Below are 17,514 nucleotides of genomic sequence, written 5' to 3'. Positions count from 1 at the left end.
GGGCGTCATGTTTCCATCAGACTAAAGTTCACCTTCACATGGAAAATAAACATGGTTGGTAAATGTCAAATTTACAGACAGTCCCTTTAATATGAGCCAATGAGAGATGAGCTTTCTGATAGTTGCTTCTTTCTGCTGTTATTGGTGTCTGTTGGAGCTGTTATTCTACTCTTATCACTGCCCTTGTTTTCAGTAGGATTTTTACATCTTGGATGTTTCTCCTGTTTGGACTTTTATCATTGTCATTTATGTGGATGTTTAGTGATTATCTGTGTGGACCCCAGGAGAAGATGTTGGTCCTTCAGTACTGACTAATGGAGATCCAAATAAACTAACAAATAAATAAATCCACATGTGTGTGTTCAGTGTCGGTTCTATTACTACCCTGCTAGCTTTAACAGTGTGTGTGTCTTATCTGGATCTGAACCAGTCAATCCACCAATCCGCCGTCCCCTGGGGCAGGTCATACGGCTGGCCACGCTGGGTCCTCGCTCTCTCTGGGCTAACCATCACAAAGTTCATCTACGTTCTGGTTCTTCATTGGACAACAAAAAAACAACCTAGACAAACAGAGCAGAACTGTAAGTTATCTGGATCTATTTCTGTTCTTCACATCAGACCGCATTCACTTATTTCACTGAATCTGACAGAGGAATAACCAAGGAAATAAGGAATACCATTACTGGATTTTTGACCAGATTCACTAAATCATTTTAGTTGATAGTGATAGTTAAATGGAGTTCAGACCTAAAAATTCACTCATTTAAACACACAGTTTAAAGTTTCAGGAGAAAAAAGAACACATTTCAGTAACAGCTACCCAAACTGATATCAAACCAACATTACTGTGGAAAAGAAATGAATATAGTAAAAGAAAATACATCAAAATACCATCAAATAAATGGCTGGTGCTTTAATAATTAGCATTCAGCAGCAAAAGATGAGTTACTCACCATGAATTACTGTATGTCAAGGTATTTTAAACAAAGCACTGAAATATTCATTCATTAAATTGATCAGTTATTCTCTTTTTATCTCTCTTTTATATTTTTTCTTATAGATTGTAATAAACTACATCATAAAACATAAATATAAATGAAATAATTCCTGCAAATTCACTTACACTTACTACACTTATCAAAATAAATAAATAAATCTTAATCTCATTTAAACTATTAAAGTGGGAGAATCAAGCCAAAAGAAAGAGATTTATGTTAAAAAAAAAACAGATGAAATGTCCTTTAAGGCTAAAGAAGCGCTGTCTGTGCTGCTTCACTGACCAGAATAACAATTAGCTTCATGATTAGCATTTATTAGCATCAATCATAAAGTAACAAAGCATCTATTTCAACATTAAAACTAAAATTAGCATCCCAGCTAGCTGCCAGATCCCCCTCTACCTGTTAGCATTGCCTTTTAGCTGCTAGCATCCCGCACTAGCATGTCGCGCTAGCCGTTAGCATCTCACACTAGCTATTAGCATGCTAGTCGCTAGCGCTTTGCATTTAGCGCTAACGACTAGCATTAATCCTTTAAATTTTAATTAAACCATGTCATAAAGTTCGCACAAAAAAAAAGGCAACACTGGAAAAACATCTTTAAACTACATTTCATGTTTTAAACAATAGTCTTGAACTTAACAGGCAATATTGTCCCTTTTCCTTCATAGAAGCTAACAAACAATAGGCTAACAAAGACGTGAACTCAGCGTGGATTCATAAAGATCTTTCTAACTCCACACAAGTATTTCTCTGAGACTCACAGTTGGTTTTCTACTAAGAGAAAACATTTATTAACACCTCTACATAGAATTCTGACTGCATTCATCAGTAGTTTACAGACATTTATGACATTTTTACACCTGAATGATCAGACTGTTCTTCTGTCTCCATCCTCTCATTGTCTGCAGAGCGCTCACAGGTACAAACAGGAAGTGATGTCATGAAGATAATGACCTTCTGCTCGGCTGTCTTGTGCACTCCATAGTCATAATATGGACGCCCCCCTAATTAACTGCTGTCTGCTATACTACCAGAGACCAGACAGCCTCATAAGAATACAGGAGAACATGAGGAACCTCTGGTATACTGAATAATGAATGTTTGTTTAAACTCTTCTGAAGCTCCAAGGTCTGCCTAGCTTGCTCTTCTATTTTCTCTCTGCCACTTTTTCCCAATTTTTGCCAGTTTTATTTTGTTTTATTTTATTTATTTATTTATTTATTATACTTTATGCCCTAACTTTTGGACCTTGTTCGTTTGGACCGTGTAGAGAGGCATAGCAAAGCTGTGTTAAAGGACGTTTTAGTGCAGCTGTTGTTGGGACCCTCTCAAAGGGCTCCACGACCCACCTCAGGTCCCGACCCACCTGTTGAGAACCACTGCTCTCGGCCTTTGTTGTTGTAATTCTCCCTCCCGTCCAGCAGGGGTCGCGGTAGTCCCCCTCTCTCCTCCTCTGAGCTCTGTTTACCAGTCCGGTGGTCTCCGTCCGTCCCCGGTGCCGCTGTGAGTCTTTGTCCGCTGAAACAGTGAGGATGTGCGGGCTGCAGCTGCTCCGGGAGTCGGTCCGTGAGCGGATGATGTCCGCCGCGGAAGCCTTCCTGCTGCAGCTGGAAAAAGGAGCAGCAGAGGCGGCTGGAGTCCCGGCGCTGAGGGCGCTGCTCACCGAGCGGCTAACGGCGGCGGCGGAGGAGATCGTGGCTCTGCTGGAGGAGACCGTGGCGGAGTACGAGGAGCGCGTGCAGCGCTCAGAGCGGGAAATCTGCCGCCAGAGGAGGCTGCTGGATGCCGTGATGAGGATCCACAGAGCAGGTCAGCCCCTGGAAACACGGCCGGGAGGACCCGCTAGCTAGCGGAGGCTAACGCCGGTGATTAGATTTTAACTTAAACGCTGTTCTGGAATTTTCTGTCTGCGGGATGACGTACGGTGACGTCACAAACAGAGCCGGACAGTTAATTAATTAGTTAGATGACCAATAAACCATAAATTCTGTGATAGCAGGGAAGAACTACAACTCCCTGAGTCTAGGCGGGGCAGCAAAGCCTTATGGGAGTTGTAGTTTTTAAAAGCCAGAAAATGAATCCGTTTTTTAAAGATAAATCTTATTCTGACCTCCATGAACTTTTTAAGCCAGACCTCAAATCTACTGAAGAGTTTAACATTTAAAGATCTTTATTCTGAGTTTTATTCTCCAGAGTCAATATTTAGATAAATAACAGAATAACAAGTCAAACCAGAGAGCATATCTAACAGATGAAGAAGTTAAACCAGAGACAATAACTAAAGGAAGGATGGAACCTTCTGTTTTCGTTCGTGCAGAAACAAAAACATCTGTTCAGTTAGCTAATCATCGCTGAATGTTGTGTTGGGTAAAGTCTGAGTGCAAACCGAACATCTGAGACGTTCTCAGGGGTCCCTGACAATGATGGGCTTTTATTTTGAAGGATCGGTCTCTGGGTCTTTGCTATGATGTATTTTGTGCTTTTATTTTGAAGGATCTGTCTCCATGTTTTTGTTCTGTCTCGGATCCAAACTGCTCCATTCTCATTTTCCCTCAGATGCCCTGAGAAAAAACTTGTGCTGCGTTCCAGGCAGCCCGTAACTCGTGTTTTTCCCACTCGTGAAAGTGCACTGGAACGGCAGTCAAACTCGTAACTTCCCACCCGTGAACTCGTACCAGATCGATGTACTCCGAGTTAAGACTTGTGACGTCACATCACTGCCTAAACAATATGGCAGCTTTTCAAAATAACGACAAATACCGTAAAATATGAAGTATAAGCTTCTGTTACCCTATGCGCCGTTTCCCCTCATCCATTCCACTAAAATGAGCAGGTTGCAGGCTCCTTTGGTGACTGAAATGATTAAGCATAAATCTAAAATGTCTGCCATGTTGGTTTGTTTACATACCAGAATTCCTTGCGATCAGACCGAAGTCGTAATTTGCCTGGAACGCTTTCAGGTCTGAACTCGGAGATTTCAACTGGGAAATTCCCGAGTTACGGGTTGCCTGTAACGCAGCATTAAACTCAGCATCTTCATGTCCAAAAATGAACACCATAAAAAACAAAAAACAAACAAATACATTAATATTTCCACACTTTTTATTGCATTAGTTTTTTTTTAATTAACATGAGACTAAATGAGAAATATTAAGTTTTGATTCATTTTCAGAAATGTAACCCTTAAACGACCAGTTTAAAAGCAGGAAATCCTCTTGTTTTAAATGTGGAAAAAACACAAAAAATGAAATAATTTTTAGAAATTTCATGCAAAATTGGATTTCCTTGAAAGGGGTTATCACAGCCTTGGATATGTCAGTGATGAGCAGAAACATTAGATATACGCATTATTATTTGTTCACAATTTAAGATATTAAAAATAGTTACACTCAGCCTCTTTGTGTCCAAAAATGGACAGCATAAATTAAAAAAAAAAAAACATAAAAATATCATACATTAAAATACACATACACAATATTATTGGGCAGATATCAAAATGTTTGCTGATATTTACATCCGATATTTTGGCTGTGCTTATCAGCTTTTATAAAGTTTACTGTAATATTTGTCCATATATCCTAATAAATTTGTGGAGTTTTAGTCCAAACCAACAGACCGATGTAAGTTTAGATCTTGTTCTTTATTCATTCTCATTCTTTAAACTTTAAAGTGTGTTTTAAGAACAAAAAGTTTGTTTCTTTTTTCATCCCCAAACCTAAAATTGTGTTCAAAGGACTGAATTTTTAGTTACATAAAACATATTAAAATATGGTATCGGCTAAAATGAATCTATAAATATCGGCTTATTGGATATCGGCAAAAATCCAATATCGTGCATCCCTAATTAATTTTTTTCACACTTTTTTTTTAGTTTTTTTCATCAATATGAGACTGAATGAGAAATATTACATTTTCTCTCTTTCTACATCATAACAGCCAAACAGCAGAAATTTATATTCAATCTTCCAAAATCTAGGAATAAATGTTACAAATTCTAAGAAATTAACTAAAATACCTGCCCCCCCCCCCCAAGAAAAAATCGAATTCGCCTGAAATTTCAAATAAACTCATTAAATTTTTATAAAAAATACTATAAAAAATCAGACAAACAAACAAACAAACAAAGCAACTTGTTAAAAAATTACAAGTTAATTTCTCTGATTTTCAAGACATTACCTAAAGGTTTCAAAGCTAATTCCCCCAGAATCTTATATTGAATCTTCCAAAATCTAGAAGTAAATTTTAGAAACTCCTAGAAAATAAGTAAAACACCAGCCCAAAAAAATCAGATTCCCCAAAAATTTCAAATAAATTCCTTAAATTTTCATAAATATACAAAAAAAAAAAAAAAAAAATCAAAGCAACTTCTTAAAAATTTGCAAATAAATTTCTCAATTTTTTATGAAATTACCTAAAGGTTTCAAAGCTAATTCCCCCAGAATCTTATACCGAATCTTCCAAAATCTACAAATAAATGTTAAAAATTCATAGAAAATAAAAAACCTGCACCCCACCCCAACAAAATCCCCCCAAAATTCAAAGAAATTCCTCAAATTTTCGTGAAATTACCTAAAGCTTTCAAAGCTAATTCCCTGAGAAATTTGAGTCCAAATTCACCAAATTTACAAATAAATTTATCAAATTTTCAAGGAGATAGTTTAAATTTTCAAAGCAAAAGCAACCCCCCCCCCCAAAAAAAAAATCAAATCAATTCCTTAAAATGTCAAAATAAATTTCTTAAATATCAGCAAAAATCTCTAAAAGTTTCTAAGCAAAAATCCCCAAAATTTAAATCAATCTAACAAAAATGTCTTATTGCAATTATTTTGTCCTTTATTGCAGATTTTATATGAATTGTAATGAAGGGAGTGATGATTTTATGGATTTCTTATTTTGAAGAAGACAAAAATATACAAAAACAAGGAAAGTAGGAAGTTTTTTCATTTAACATTCAAATGCCAATATTTTCTAGAATAACTGACAAATGTATTAAAATGGTATTTTAAAACACATTTCAGGTCACAGAAATACTTCACCCTCTGTGACTTAAAAACTGCAGTAGGTCACATTGTGAATTAATCTACATTTCCATTTATTGCCCATCCCTAATGGTATTGTATCCTGTGTTACTGTTATTTATCATGATATATCTACTGTATGGTGCTGTACTGCCCAGCCCTAATGGTATTGTATCCTGTGTTATCGTTACTTATCATGACGTATCTACTGTAAGGTGCTGTAGCATTTGCTGGCAGCTCAGTCACAGTTTTGATAGAGGGTCTGATTTGCCTTCTGCCTGAACTGATCAGTAATTAGTTAAACTTAACTCACTATGAAGCTAATTAATCACACATCCCTCTGTTTCAAACACTTGAACATGTCTCTGTGTTTATTTTGTCGGTTTCTTCAGATGACCATCAGCCGTTGGAGAGTAGAGGCGACGTTCCCCAGGAGGACACCGAGGCCCCGCCCATTAAAGAGGAGCAGGACGAACTGTGGAGCAGTCCAGCTGACGGGACTAAGTTCCCTTTCAGTCCTGTTCTTGTGAAGAGTGAAGATGATGATGATGATGAAGAGAAACTCCAGTCTGCACAGCTTTATCAGAGACAAAGTGAAGAGGAGTCAGGAGCTGATGGAGAGGACTGTGGAGGAGCAGGACTGGAGAGGGACTCTGGTTCAGAGGGACATTTACCACCAAAGACTCAGGTCAAGACTAAAGTCTCCTCTAGGAGTGAGACTGCAGACGGAGCTGATGACTGGATCAGTACCAGACAGCCTGAGTCTAACAGTAACTCTGTGACTGATGAAGGAGGGGGCACTCCAGAGGAACCCCTCGTGTGTTTTAGAGAAGCAGAGTCAGACGGGGACTCTGATCCAACGACATGTTTAGGACCAGTGAGTGAAGAGAACTCCATGGACTCTGCAGAGACTGACGACAGTGATTTAAAGTGGACTCAAACAAGCGGTCAGTCGGGTTCAGACGGTCAGAAACACAGTGAAGCTGCTGAGAGCGACTTAGGATCTCCAGAGAAGGAGCGGCCTTTCCCGTGCTCGTACTGCGGGAAGAGATTCAGCCTGAAGGGGAATCTTAACCGACACATCAGAGACCACACTGGAGAGAGACCATTCCCCTGCAGCAGCTGTGAGAAATCCTTCAAAGACAGCGGATCTCTAACGGCTCACATGAGGTGTCACACCGGAGAGCAGCCGTACAGCTGCCTGTTCTGTGGGAAGAACTTCAGTGGGCGAGGGAACATGACCCGACATATGAGGATCCACACTGGTGAGAAACCCTTCACCTGCACCCTCTGCAGTAAGAGTTTTCACGTCAAAGAACACCTGAACCGCCACATCAAGTACCACACTGGGGAGAAACCCTTCAGCTGCTCCGTATGTGGGAAAGGATGTGCCCAGAAAACAGACCTGAAGAAACACATGAGGGTTCACACTGGGGAGAAACCGTTCAGCTGTCCATTCTGCGGGAAATGCTGTGCTGAGAAAGGAGATCTGACCAAACACATGAGGGTCCACACCGGAGAGAAACCGTTCAGCTGCAACATCTGTGGGAAAAGCTGTGCCCAGAAGGGGAGCCTGAAAATTCACATGAGAGTTCACACAGGGGAGAAACCATTCAGCTGTTTGGTCTGTGGGAAACGTTTCACTGTGACCGGACATCTGAAGAGACACATGAAGCTGCACATGGCAGCTGATGGTCAGGAGGCGGAGCCTACAGAGACAGAGCCAACCAAAGGACAACAGGAAGTGGGGTCTGTTGATCTGATTAAGACATAGCAGGGGAAGGATTCAGGTATCTGAACATGTTCAACATGGTCTCAGACTCATGGCGATCACCTCTTTATCACTAAGGGACAGCTGTTGATCACTACAGAGGGGGATCAAATCTATCAGTACGACTTTAATCCATGATGTAAAATATAAGATGTGTAGTGGAGTAAACAGAGGAGCTGCTTCCCACCACACTGATAAAAAAGATGTCTGCCTTCATCATGTCGCTCTCTAACAAGCTGCTCACTTCTGTGTGTTTGTTTTTACTTAAATGGACTGATTCATGTTAAAAGTCTTTGACTTTTGCAGCACTTTTCTTGTCTTTTGGCCACTCTAAGCGCTTTAACACTACATGTCATATTCACACTCTGACAACAGAAGCTGCTATTCTAAATCCCTACCTGCCCGTCAGTGTTACTCAAACATCCTCCACATGTGACTGCAGGAGCTTGGAAAGGAGCCTCCAACGTTCTGGTGCAGTGATGACCTGCTCTACAGCTGAGCCACCGCAGACATCAGAGATAGACTGTTTGTGAATGAGATGATGCTCAGTTCATCTAAATCCGGATTATCTGGATTTTTAAGATCTGGATTGTTGTTTAAATTTAACACCAGCCTGTCAGATGTCTCACAGTTTGGATTCAAATTCTTATTAAACACAAAGATTCACAAACATCATGATCGTGATGTGGTTAAAAGGGGAGGAGCATTAAGACATGCTGACTTTATGAATATAAACAATAGTGTCTTATATTTCTGTTTTACAAAGAAACAAACTAGATTTATACATTCAGATATATGTGAACATAAAGATTCCCATGTAGGCTGCTGTTGTTATCTGTTGCGTTTTGTGAAATGATGTCAAACAGCTGTTTTATTTTCCTCTGGAGTTTTGTTTTTTGCTGCCTGAGGCTTGAGCTTTTTTTGGAATGAATTTGTTTGTTTCTCCCACTCATTTGGGATTAGTGAGACCAGGTAAGTTTTTATAACATTTCAGTCATCAAGAACGGAGAGAATTATTGTGTAGCCGTTTTAAATTAGACCTCAAGGAACTCTTCATGCCAAGAATAAACATTTCTACTAAAGTTCTGAAACAAATTCTCCCAAACAAAGAAATTTACATAAAATGCCAAAATTTTCAAGGCAAATTTCTCCCAAAACCTCCAATGAAAATATGCAAATATATCCCTAAAATTACTGTGAAATATTGAAACGGTGATGTAGACCAAGAGGACTGTTATTAGAGATGTGGAGAACAGTGCAGCCAATGACCACTACCCAGAGTACGTGATGTGACAGTAGCAGCCTACATGTTTTTATTTGTTTATATAGAAAATCTCATGTATAACATACATACAACAGAAGCTAATGCTAATCCAATGAGGACAATAAGTCTTAATGTGAAGATATTTTTTAAAAGGAAACAGCCAAGTTTCATTTATGTCCTTCAAACAGAAAGAGATGGAGAAACCAGACAAGTGTCTGATAAACAGGAAGGATTAATCTTTGTTTTACCAGTATTATTGATTTTAATCAGCCAACCCCTTCACCTCTCTCCACCAGAAGCCTTAAATAACTTAAACATAAATGCCTGGCCAAAGAAACCCCTCTATACTTAGGTAACCAATACGTGAATGAAATGAGTCTACCAGAACCGGTAACTTTAACAGATAAATTCACACAGAGGAGTTGTATGTGTATGCTGTGTTTATTTATTATTATTTGTTTATTTTATTTTTCTATGATAGCAGTAATGAAAAAGGTGGGAGCGTGTTAAATCACATTTACTGGGCAGCAAAAGAAAAGCTAGAAAAATATAAGAGTAAAGATCTCAACATGTTTGACCTTTTCTATTTTTGTAAACCTAAATACTGAAGGGGCAGGTGATCACTGATTTATAAAAAATCTTTAGATCTCATGGAACAGAAGATTTATCAATAAAAATGAAAACCTGAGGTGAGGTTTCACTGAACTGTCTGAGTTTGTGGTAAATTTCAAATAAATCTACAGCAGGAATTTACTCTGAATATTTTCTCTCCAGTAGTGGGGGTAAAACTGCACATCTGCCTCTAAAAACACAGAAGAAGAAGAAAAGGAGACCAGGAGTGTTGCTCAGTGATGGACAGGCAGTTCTACCTGCTGAACGTCACACCTGAGCACGAGCCGAGAGGTAGAGGTTTGACTTTACCAGTGTTTACTGCTAAGCTAATGATGCTAAGCTAACACAGGCTAAAGCCTCACACACACAGACTGTATCCTTAGCTAGTGATGCTAAGCTAACACAGGCTACAGTCTCATACACGCAGACTGTAGCCTAAGCTAGTGATGCTAGTGATGCTAAGCTAACACAGGCTACAGTCTCATACACGCAGACTGTAGCCTAAGCTAGTGATGCTAATGATGCTAAGCTAACACAGGCTAAAGCCTCATACACACAGACTGTATCCTTATCTAGTGATGCTAAGCTAACACAGGCTACGGCCTCATATACACAGACTGTAGCCTCAGCTAAGGATGCTTAGCTAACACAGGCTACAGCCTCATACACAGACTGTAGCCTCAGCTAGTGATGCTAATGATGCTAAGCTAACACAGGCTACAGCCTCATATACACAGACTGTAGCCTCAGCTAAGGATGCTTAGCTAACACAGGCTACAGCCTCATACACAGACTGTAGCCTCAGCTAGTGATGCTAAGCTAACACAGGCTACGGCCTCATACACACAGACTGTAACCTCAGCTAGTGATGCTAGTGATGCTAAGAATAAAAGAAAGAAATTTATCTGGGTTCATTTGCAACAAATAAAAAATTTTTTACAAGGTAAAAGTAAATTTCAGGACCTCCAAGCTAACTGACAGGCTTAAGCTAAAGCGTATTAAAACCTCCCCCTCTTATCTGACATAAACAGAAGCATCACAGAAGTGCAGAGAACAACGCTGATGCTTTGTTGCTGTTAACATTCATCTGAAATAAATGCATAATTACATATTTATATTAACTTGCATTTCCATGGTGTATTTCTAAACCTTTTGATTCTTCTACAGTCCTCATCGATGTTCTGCATGTTTTTACACCTCAGAGAGTAAATCTGTGGAATTCTTCTTCTAACATACAGACTATGAGATCTGAAATCTGTATCTTTGGTTTATGATAAATTACTGTTCCTCTCAGATCGTACTGACTGTTTCTCATTATGAACTTCTGGATACTCTGTGCTCATTTTCCAGTTTTAGGGTGAGAGTCAGGGTTAGCTGTTTTGTATTCGACTCATCCTGAACCAACTAATCCTCTTTTGGTGCAACTAAATGAAATTTACAGACTAAGGTTAAGTTTGTATTTGTTTAAGTGTTTCCCCAAACCTCTACACAAGCTAACACAGAGTAAAGCTTCAGGCACAAATTCAGGATTTTTATCACATTATATCAGGGATGTCAAACTCAATCACAGCAGGGGCCGGATTCTTTTTAAACCACAAAAAAATGTATGTTTGGTTAGGGGACGCTGAACACTCTGTCTATCCTCCTAATGTGTCAGCTGTAAAGATCGACAGACAATTATTCAATAATTACATTTTAACCCCTTTAAACAGGGGTGTCAAACTCAATCGCAGCAGGGGCCGGATTCTGGATTCAGGACTAACCTGAGGGTCTAACAGGGTCACCTTTTTAACCAGAAACTGTCAACCTTATTTCACCAGGAATAAAATATAAAAACTTAGAATAAGTCATCAACAGTGCTGACATTTAAAACGTTAAAAAGATCAGTTTAAAGGCTCACAATCTGAGAAAAGAACATTTATTAGTTCACAAAGGTCAAACATGAAATTAAAATAATGTTTTTAAAGGCAAATATATTAGAAAGAAAGTCAAAATCATGAGTCTAAAGGTCTGAATATGAAACAAAATTTGTAATCATGAAATTAAAAGTCAAAATATGATTAAAATTGTGAGTCTAAAAGGTCAAACTATGGGATTATGAAGTCAAAGTTTGGTGTTGAAAATATGAGATAAAATACAAAATAACTGGTTAAAAAGGTCAAAATATCACCCACCCACAAAAAATAGAATTTTCTAGCTATAATTGGTGTTTCCAGGCTTTAAGGGGTTAATATTGTCTGATATCATTATTATGATGAATATACTGTTAATCCCAAATCACCTGTCTTTGTAAAGAATAAACCAAGAGTCCAGTCTAAACCTGCTGCCTGTAAAGAAGGAAATGTTCTGTATAAACATGTCGCAGACTGGCTGAGGTGATCTAAAGGAACAATTCCAAAACTTTCTAGTAAAAAAATCATTAAAGCCCCAAAATAACAAATGAGTGAAGCTTAATTTAAGAGTTAATCCTCAAAGATTCTGGTCCTTTATCAGACCAGGTCTCAGACAGAGAACTGATCCATGTTTATGCTGACAGAGGGGACATGGTCTTGGTCCAGGCGGGGTTTTCCCCTGAGGACTTCCTGACACACCGATGGTATTTGAGCTCAGTAAACCAAGCAAAGTTCAGGCCGCAGACGTCACACCTGTGTTTCTTCTCCTCACTGTGGGTCTCCAGGTGGGCATTCATACCTGCCTTTTGGGCGTATCTTTTCCCACACACGGGACAACTGAATGGTTTCTCTCCTGAATGTGTCAACATGTGCATCCTCAAGCGGGACTTGAAGAGACATTTTAGACCACAGACAGGGCAAATAAAGGCTTTCCGTTCTTGATGAGACCTCATGTGGTTGTTCAAATACCTGACTGCATCAAAACTTTTCCCACAGGTGGCGCAGCTGTGTGTTTTCTTCTGAGTGTGACTCTTCTCATCTGAGGAAGAGACATCGTTCTTCACAGAGTTTGAATCTGATGGCAGCTTCTTCTTTCTTTCTTCCCAAAAATCACTCTCAGATCCTGAATCTTTACCGTCTGAGCAGACTGAGGTTTTATTGGCAGAGTTAGACCCTGGATCTGGTCTTCTGGTCTCTTTCCAAAAATCACTGTCATCAGTGTCACAGGAGTCTTCAGTTTTGACCTCAGGATGAGCAGAGACAGAGAAAGACCCAGATTCGGAGAGACCTTTACAACCAAAGACTGTTTCCATCTCTTCATCATGTTTCTGATGAGGCTGTGAGGTCTGAGGTTTCTCCTCATCATCTTCAGTCTTCACAGAGACTAGATTGAGGGTGGCATCAGGCGGACTGATCTGGACCTCCTCCAGCTCCTCCTTTATACATGGAGGCTCAGTATTTTCCTGTTTTACTCGTCTCCTTATCCCGTTGTCAGCCTTCACATCTGGGCCCAGACTTCCTCTGTCAGATCCATGGAGGAGTTCCTCTCCTGTGGGAATGTATCTGTGGATCTTCAGGACAGGATATCTGTGTGGAGAGAAGAAGTCTTTGTGCGAGTTAAATATTGCTGCTGTCTTGAGAGAGGTAAAACCTGGCAGGTGTTCTTCTGTCTCCTTATCTTCTGAAGAGTCTTTAGTTTCCTCCCAAGTCTCTGGTTGTAAATGTCTCTCTGGATCTGAAGGTGCTTTGCCTGACTCATGTTCTTCTATTCCATCAGAACCAAAGATCGTCTCGTCACAGTCTCTGTGGATCTGCTCAGCTCTGTGGACCTCCATGTCACAGACTGAGAGGCTGAGCTGCGTTTGTCTGCTGTGGATTCTCATGTGTTCAATCAAAGAGTCGTAAGTGATGTCTTTGTTACACACGGAGCAGCAGAAAGGTTTCTCCACAGTGTGACATGGGGAATGAAAACTTAAATCCTCCTGCTTAGGAAACCTTTGACTGCAAACTGAGCAGTTGAATAGTTTCTCCTGAGTATGAACTCTCATGTGCACCAGCAGATCGTCCTTACAGCCAAACTCTTCGGCACAAAATGAGCACTTGAAGGATTTCTTGGCTGGACTCTCTCCTTCAGTCCCGCTCTGATAAGGCTCTAAAGATTCTCCAACACAAACGTGACTGAGTAACTCAGACTCCTTAGTAAATATTTCCTCACAAACAACACACCTGAGTGGTTTCTCTCCCGTGTGGACATGGATGTGTTTTGTAAAGCATCCTCCTGTTGTGAATCCTTCCCCACAGTATGGACAGCTAAACGGTTGCTCAGTTTTGTCACACTTCTTGTTCGTGTGCAGAGAGTCGGTGTTTTTAGATGCAGAAACGCTGGCTGAGGAAGTCCTGTTACCAGTAAAAGAATCCTCCCTTTTCAGAAACTTCAGGCCAGAGTTAGATTGCTTAAATCGATTGCCTAAATCAATGTCAACAGTGTTCTGCTTCTTTAGTTCATTTTTGGCCATATCAGAAGAACCACCAAAGTTCTCCTCTCTAACATTACTCCCACTGTTAACGGAGACTTTTTTATGTCTCTGATACGTAAAACCTGAGTGATATTTTCTTGTTCCTTTCCAAAAATCAGCGTCAGTGTTGTCAGGATCTTCTGCATCCAGGTTTGAGTTTGCAAGTTCTGATTTTTTATAGCTCTGATCATAAAATCTTCTGTAGAAGGGCGTTCTGCTGCACTTGTGATTCTTCATCTGATACTGCCAGAAGAACTTTCTCCCACAGTCAGAGCAGCGGTAGGGTTGCTCCCCCAGGTGGACGGCCATGTGCTGCCTCATGAGTCCGCTCTGTGAGAATCTTTTGTCACAAAAGGGGCAGCTGTATGGTTTCTCTCCAGTATGCGTTCTCATGTGTACCTCCAGGTGAGTTTTAGAGGGCGATCTGTGGCCACAAACTGTGCAGATGAACAGCTTCTTGCTCTTGTGCATCTTCATGTGGGTCACCAGCAGGTTGTTGTCAGCAAACATTGCATCACATTCTTCTGTCTCTCTCTTCATGGTAGGGTGGGATGTCTTCCATGTACAATGGTGGATTTTAAGCTGTTTCTTTGATCTGAATTTGTCTCCACAGCTACTGCAGGGATACGGTTTCCACCCAGGATGGAGCATCATGTGACGTCTTAAAGATCCTTTGTGATGAAATGTTCTGCTACAGTACTGGCACTCGAATGGCCACTCTCCAGCGTGAGTTTTCATGTGCTTGCCCCGCCCTGACTTCTGAGAAAAAGCTTTTTTACAAATATAGCAACAAAAAACTTTGACTCTTTTGTGGTTTCTCATGTGAACATTCAGACTTCTTCTATGGCTGAAACCGCTCCCACACACAGAGCAGTGGAACGGTTTCCCATCAGGATCCTTCTGGTCATCATCGCAGGCTTCAGCCTCAGAGTCAGAGGACTCCTCGGTCACATCATCTGACTCAGAGTCTTTCTCTGCCTCTCCATCAGCTCTTTTCTCCTCTCCTCTCTGTCTCTGATGAAGATGAGAGGTCTGAGGTTTCTCTTCATCATCTTCACTCTTCAAAGAGACAGGTGTGAAGGGGAAGTGGGTGGTGTCAGCATCCTCCAATCCTTGAAGCTGCTCTTCCACTTTAATATGCGGGGGCTCCGTGTCCCTCTGGTCCACACCGAAGCCCCACTGCAGCTTCTCAGGGAAAGGAATGAAGGGGAACTTAGTGGGATCGGCCTCCTCCCCGTCCAGACTGATCCACAGTTCCTCCTCTTTAATGTGGGGGGGGTCCCAGTCCTTCTGGTCCATGCTGGGGCTCCTCTCCTGCTGCTCCAGGGTTCCTTCTTCTTTATTCAGCTGCTGGGTTTCTGCAGGAACACAAAGGGAGACATCAGGGGAGGTCACAAAAAAACAAAGTGAAATTACTGGTGCATCTCAAGTTGATTTATTTCAGTAATGCAGATGACCTGAAGGCCACTATCAAAGCAACCTGGGCTTCCATTACACCTGAGCAGTGCCACAGGCTGATCGCCTCCATGCCACGCTGCACTGATGCAGTAATTCATGCAAAAGGAGCTCAGACCAAGCACTGAGGGCTGCACATGTTCATACTTTTCAGTAGTCCAACATTTCCATGTTAAAAATCTTTTTTTATTGGTTTGACGTGATAGTCTTATTTTCTGAGATCCTGAATTTTAGGTTTTCATTATCTGTAAGATATAATCATCAAAATTAAAGGAAATAAACACTTGAAAATATCAGTCTGTGTGTGATACATCTATATAATAAAGGAGTTTACCTGTTTGAAATCAATGACTGGAATGATCTCCTTTTTGATGATATTCTTATTTACTGAGATGCACCGGAAGGGACAACTCATGGTACCAGAGGCTTAATCTAACTGAAATATCTAGAATATCTAAGAAGTTCAGACAAAAGCGTCTTGAAGCATTCTTCCTTAGTTATTTTTTATAATTAAAAAAAAAAAAACAGTTAATATGGTTTTACTGACAAAATAACTAAAGAGACATTTAACATGATGACAGTTTGATTCATAACACTGGTTCAAATCAGGATAAAGACGTTCACACCCTTTAAATAAACCTTAAAACATATTAAAAACAAAGTCTAAACTTAGCAATCATGTTGCTATCAGGAGCTAGCTGAGGCTAACTCTCTCCTGTCTATGAAGGTTAGCTCTCTGTTAGCATTAATAACATCAATCATGTTGCTATCAGGAGCTAGCTGAGGCTAACTCTCTCCTGTCTATGAAGGTTAGCTCTCTGTTAGCATTAATAACATCAATCATGTTGCTATCAGGAGCTAGCTGAGGCTAACTCTCTCCTGTCTATGAAGGTTAGCTCTCTGTTAGCATTAATAACATCAATCATTTTGCTATCAGGAGCTAGCTGAGGCTAACTCTCTCCTGTCTATGAAGGTTAGCTCTCTGTTAGCATTAATAACATCAATCATGTTACTATCAGGAGCTAGCTGAGGCTAACTCTCTCCTGTCTATAGCTAGCTTCAGTAAACCAACCTGACATCTGAAACCACTCAGACCAGAGACAGAGAAGGAGACCAGACGGTAGCGGAGGCTAACACAGCTCTATGAACACTGAACGGTACAGGACCATAGATACGTAGACGCCTCATTGACTGGCTGCACGTCGACGTCGCCGCCATATTGCGAGAGGGAAGTCCGCTACGTCAGGCAGTACAAGTAGAGGAGGAGTATGTGAATTGTTGGAATAAAAAGCACAAACGATCACATTCATTGATTTAAATAAATAGTTCAGTTATTTATATTAATGTCAGTCTCAAAAATAAAAAACACGCAGACAAATGAAAGAGATTTTATGAGTAAAACATAGAGGCCCCCTACTAAAAGGAAAAATGTGCTTTTTTTGACTCAAAATGATTAAATTAGCATTTTAAATGTCTTTCATGCCACATTGTGCAAAGTGAAGATGGAATTTAATGTCCAGAAAAGTATCTGTTAACTTGTTCATTGTTTAAATGGAACAGCTCCTTTTAATATTTAAAGGTAAGATGGAAAATGGATTAAAGATGGGTTAAAAAAATACATCCAATGGTGGATTTACTGAATGTGGGTTTCATTTTTAAAGACACCCAAACCTTGGCTCACTGGACAAGCTTCTGTAAGGGCTACTTGTAAATAATAAAACTGGAAAAACCTTTCAAAATCTTTAAGGGCACAGGTGGAAAAGTGGTTTAAGGTGCACCCCATGTAGGCGGACGGCCCGGGTTCAAATCCAGCCTGAGGCCCTTTACCGCACGTCTCTCCCCCGCTCTCATCCTTGTTTCTGACTCCATCCACTGTCCTCTTCTATCTAAATAAAGGCACAAAAACGCCAAAAATAAATCTTTACTTTAATTAACCAACATTATCAATCACAACAGAAGCCATGTGTTCTCAGCAACATCTGCAA

General features: G+C 40.2%; 2 protein-coding genes across 2 annotated transcripts; one reads left to right on the top strand and one right to left on the bottom strand.

The window, feature by feature from the left end:
• Nucleotides 1–2,427: 2,427 nt before the first annotated feature.
• LOC121523783 (zinc finger and SCAN domain-containing protein 2-like) lies at nt 2,428–9,661 on the top strand. Its single transcript, XM_041808820.1, has 2 exons — nt 2,428–2,810; nt 6,412–9,661. The coding sequence occupies exons 1-2, from the start codon at nt 2,534–2,536 to the stop codon at nt 7,791–7,793; spliced, it is 1,659 nt and encodes a 552-aa protein (XP_041664754.1). The 5' UTR covers nt 2,428–2,533; the 3' UTR covers nt 7,794–9,661.
• Nucleotides 9,662–11,740: 2,079 nt separating this feature from the next.
• On the bottom strand, nt 11,741–16,747 carry LOC121524582 (zinc finger protein 182-like). The gene is made up of 2 exons (XM_041810030.1): nt 16,602–16,747; nt 11,741–15,432 (listed from the first exon to the last, which is right to left on the bottom strand). Exons 1-2 carry the CDS (start codon nt 16,606–16,608, stop codon nt 12,191–12,193), a joined length of 3,249 nt encoding a protein of 1,082 aa, XP_041665964.1. The 5' UTR covers nt 16,609–16,747; the 3' UTR covers nt 11,741–12,190.
• Nucleotides 16,748–17,514: the final 767 nt, after the last annotated feature.

Source organism: Cheilinus undulatus, linkage group 16 (assembly GCF_018320785.1).
Source record: "Cheilinus undulatus linkage group 16, ASM1832078v1, whole genome shotgun sequence".
Taxonomy (NCBI): Eukaryota; Metazoa; Chordata; class Actinopteri; order Labriformes; family Labridae; genus Cheilinus; species Cheilinus undulatus.
This window is presented reverse-complemented; position numbering and strand designations above follow the sequence as displayed.

Excerpts from the sequence above, each read along its gene's own strand:
- LOC121523783 (XM_041808820.1), top strand. The coding sequence starts at position 2,534 with ATGTGCGGGCTGCAGCTGCTCCGGGAGTCGGTCCGTGAGCGGATGATG. Across the intron at positions 2,811-6,411 it reads GATGAGGATCCACAGAGCAG|ATGACCATCAGCCGTTGGAG; the intron begins GTCAGCCCCTGG and ends CGGTTTCTTCAG.